We start from the raw sequence: 3,170 nt of genomic DNA on the forward strand, positions 1-3,170 counted from the left end.
CGTTCTGCGTCGTCGATGTGCTTGCATGCTCAAATGTGCACGCAGTTGTCCTGGGTGCTCTACGCCTCTGTGCTGTACACCAAGGCCTTTGGCCTCGCGCTCAGCGTCGTAAGCTCCAAGTGGCTCTTGGACCGCACGCTTCGGAGGCGCACCAAGCAGCCCCCAGGACTTCTTAGCGGCATCGTTTAGAAAGCAGCCATTCGCCTCCTGAATTCTACAGCTGCACACGTTTTTGGCCCGGAAAAGTTGACCTACCGGCGTTGACTTTGGTGCAGGCCAGTTGGTGCTCGGTCGTTGCTCGCTGTAGCAATTGAAATGTCCAACGCTTTGCTTTGAAGTCCAAATATTATGCACAACAGTTGCTGCGAGCCCACCCCGAGCCTGTGTGTGTCGCTGCGTTCAAGGAGGGTGGTGGTGCAACCCCATTTGGACGACAGGCCATCGACACCGCATCACTGTTTATAAGGGACCGAGACGGTGGCACTCGATGGTTGATCGCAACGGCTCTTGGAACAGCACACTCGTTGAGTTCGTGATGGGATGGGATCGATTCTCGGTGATGTGTCTACAATGGCATCCCTGTTAACGGCACCTCACCTGCGCTCATGTCATGCAGTCACATGCAGCTACGTATGATTATCATCGACCCCTTCGAGTACGATGACTCCACAGTAGATTTGCAGCGATCACAGCTTAAATGGCGCCTTTCGTTGCCGCAAAATTAGTGAGATGCTCGTGGCCTGCGGTCGGGCGTTAACAGCTTGCAGAGGTGATTCTCGTTGGCGTCGTGAGAGAAGACATCGTGTGCGGATAGTGAAGCACGATACATTACGTAGTCGGGAGATTAAATATATAGTTGGCGCGGCACAAGGTTTACTTGGACGCGAGCGGGAACTGGTGCGCGTTGGCCCAGTTGGCAGACTTGTGGGCGCGCGCGCTGTTGCAGCGGCTCATGTCCGAGGGCACGCGGGCGCCGCGGACCGAGACTTGGGGCGCAGCCATGAACATCTCGAGGACCATCTGCGCGTACGACTTGGGCTCTTGTGACTTGACCATCTTGGTGGTTGGTAGCTTTTTCAAGAATACACTCGCAGCCAAGAAGATCGAGCTTTGGTTGCACCTTTTGGTTTGACCAATCATATCGCAGAATTGGTCTGACGCAGCAATTTACGTGATTTGATTGGTGAACCTACTTTCTGCGCCACCAGCAGTGGACCAATCACGAAGAAGCGCACGATGCGACGGAGTGCCGAAGTCCGAGTTCGATCGCCGAACAAGCGACGCCGTCCTTGCGATCCGTGGAAGAAAAAGGGGACTATACTAATAGTGATAGTTTCCACAGTCGAGAGACGATTCAAGAAGCACGTATACTGTTGTAGTGGTGGCTGCGTTGGTGGCTGCCTCCTGCACATCTAGGCGCCGAAAGCCGAGACGCATCGTCGTCGGACGCAAGCTGGTCGGTTACGCTGTCTTCGCGCCCCTGATTCTTGGCTACCACAGGTACGTACGTTGAAGTTGGGCAACCGCCGTCTCTTCGCGCTTGCATTTCGTGCGGCGCGGCTATGCAGGTCGGTTGCGAAGGTTGATGCAGCTACTACATGGATGGATTGTTGCGATAGGAGCTAGATCAGATCGCGCCATGAGACCGCAACGAACCCACATCAGGTCTTGTACATCTTAGATTTGACCAAACTATATCCTCGCCAAATCCGCGACGATCTTGGTTTGAAGGGACACGCTGATGTGCAGGCCAATGGGAGTGTTTATTTTCGCGGCCTTGATGGACAGCAGGTGTACGACGTAGCGGAACGTTTGCGTCTTCTCTGTCGCTCACATCGAGTTCTGGCGCCAAGGATATGCATTGCTTGCGGTTGAAGTTGGTCGGTTGTTCTTGCGAAGAGAGAAGCAGAACAGGAGAGGCAACCACGGATATCAAGTCTGGCAAGGACTCACGGAGCTATATACATGTACATAGCACACACGTAAGTTATTGTACTATACATAGATAGGACCTACCGGTGAACGCTTGACCGTACTTGGAGCGCTTTCTGGGAATACCTATTCGCCACTGGAATGCCAACGACGAAACTAGAGCCAACTTTGAATCACAACACCGCGAGCTCGCTACGTCGAGCCGCCAATGGACAAACAATGCTTTAGACCAGGATGCGCACTGGTCCTACGCTAGTACATGTAGATCGGCAAGACATGACGTCCTTGTACGGTGCTAGCTCAATAGACGGGCTTTTGAATACCGGGATGCAGATTGCACCAAGTTCTCAGAGTTTGCTGCGAACCTCTCTCAGTACTCACATATACGATGGTTTTGCACGGACCACAGACACTTGCAGTCCTGTTGCAGCGGTGGTACACGCCATGCTGACCGCACGTTTCGCTGCCACAACCCACCACCCATCCTCTCTGTTTCAGCTGCTGCTTCACCACCGCACTCGATATGCACAAGCAGCATATTAAATCCTTTAGATCGGTTTAATAGTCACGATGATCGACTTGGATACGTCTATCCTCCATCAAGCAAGCATGTGCGCTTGTCGAAGTCTATCGTCCAAGTTGTAGTCGACTTATGACTGCAATGTGGCAGCGTGTATCAAGTCCCTTTCAAGTACGGTCTACCAGAGCGTATTTAACGGGGTGTATTGCCGTCTTTTCCAGAAGGCACCTGCTCAAGATACCGCACTTCATCGAGACCCATACATATATCCAGTTAGAGATGCCGAGTAAGTGCGCAACGTCAATGACGAGGTGTGGGGCCTTTCGCACTTACGGGGTGGCCAAGCTGACGGCTGATTTACAAACCGGCGACGAGATGATGGCGGCCAAGAAGCACCGCCGGGAGGGCGAGAAGGTGTGGTGCCCCGACCCGCGCAACGTCTGGCAGCTGGGCTCGATCGTCGAGGACGACGGCGAGTCGCTCTTCGTGCTCACGCCCGACGACAACGAGGAGCACAAGTTTGCCGTGACGCAGACGCACCCGTTCGACGTCTCGCACGCCCAGCTTTTGCCCAACGTCTCGGACATGGACAACCTGCACGAGGCGCCTCTGCTCGACCTGCTCCGGCGCCGCTACGAGCAGGACCTCATCTACACGTTCACGGGCGACATCCTCATTAGCATCAACCCGTACAAGAACATCCCGCTCCTCTACAACT

At 54.1% G+C, this 3,170-nt stretch overlaps 3 protein-coding genes across 3 annotated transcripts; 2 read left to right on the forward strand and 1 right to left on the reverse strand.

The window, feature by feature from the left end:
- Positions 1–803: 803 nt before the first annotated feature.
- Positions 804–1,113, reverse strand: SPRG_17848 (hypothetical protein). Its single transcript, XM_012357249.1, has one exon. It carries the CDS (start codon positions 1,054–1,056, stop codon positions 874–876), a length of 183 nt encoding a protein of 60 aa, XP_012212639.1. The 5' UTR covers positions 1,057–1,113; the 3' UTR covers positions 804–873.
- A 223-nt stretch (positions 1,114–1,336) lies between these two features.
- SPRG_21976 (hypothetical protein) lies at positions 1,337–1,626 on the forward strand (the record flags this gene model as incomplete). Its single annotated transcript, XM_012357250.1, has 3 exons — positions 1,337–1,456; positions 1,501–1,568; positions 1,620–1,626. Coding segments are annotated over 3 exons (195 nt in total), but the record flags the coding sequence as incomplete, so codon positions are not given.
- A 1,201-nt stretch (positions 1,627–2,827) lies between these two features.
- On the forward strand, positions 2,828–3,141 carry SPRG_17851 (hypothetical protein; the record flags this gene model as incomplete). Its single annotated transcript, XM_012357251.1, has 1 exon — positions 2,828–3,141. A coding segment is annotated over one exon (314 nt), but the record flags the coding sequence as incomplete, so codon positions are not given.
- Between the last annotated feature and the right edge of the window lie 29 nt (positions 3,142–3,170).

The sequence above is a fragment of the Saprolegnia parasitica genome, assembly GCF_000151545.1.
Source record: "Saprolegnia parasitica CBS 223.65 unplaced genomic scaffold supercont2.812, whole genome shotgun sequence".
Lineage (NCBI taxonomy): Eukaryota > Oomycota > Saprolegniomycetes > Saprolegniales > Saprolegniaceae > Saprolegnia > Saprolegnia parasitica.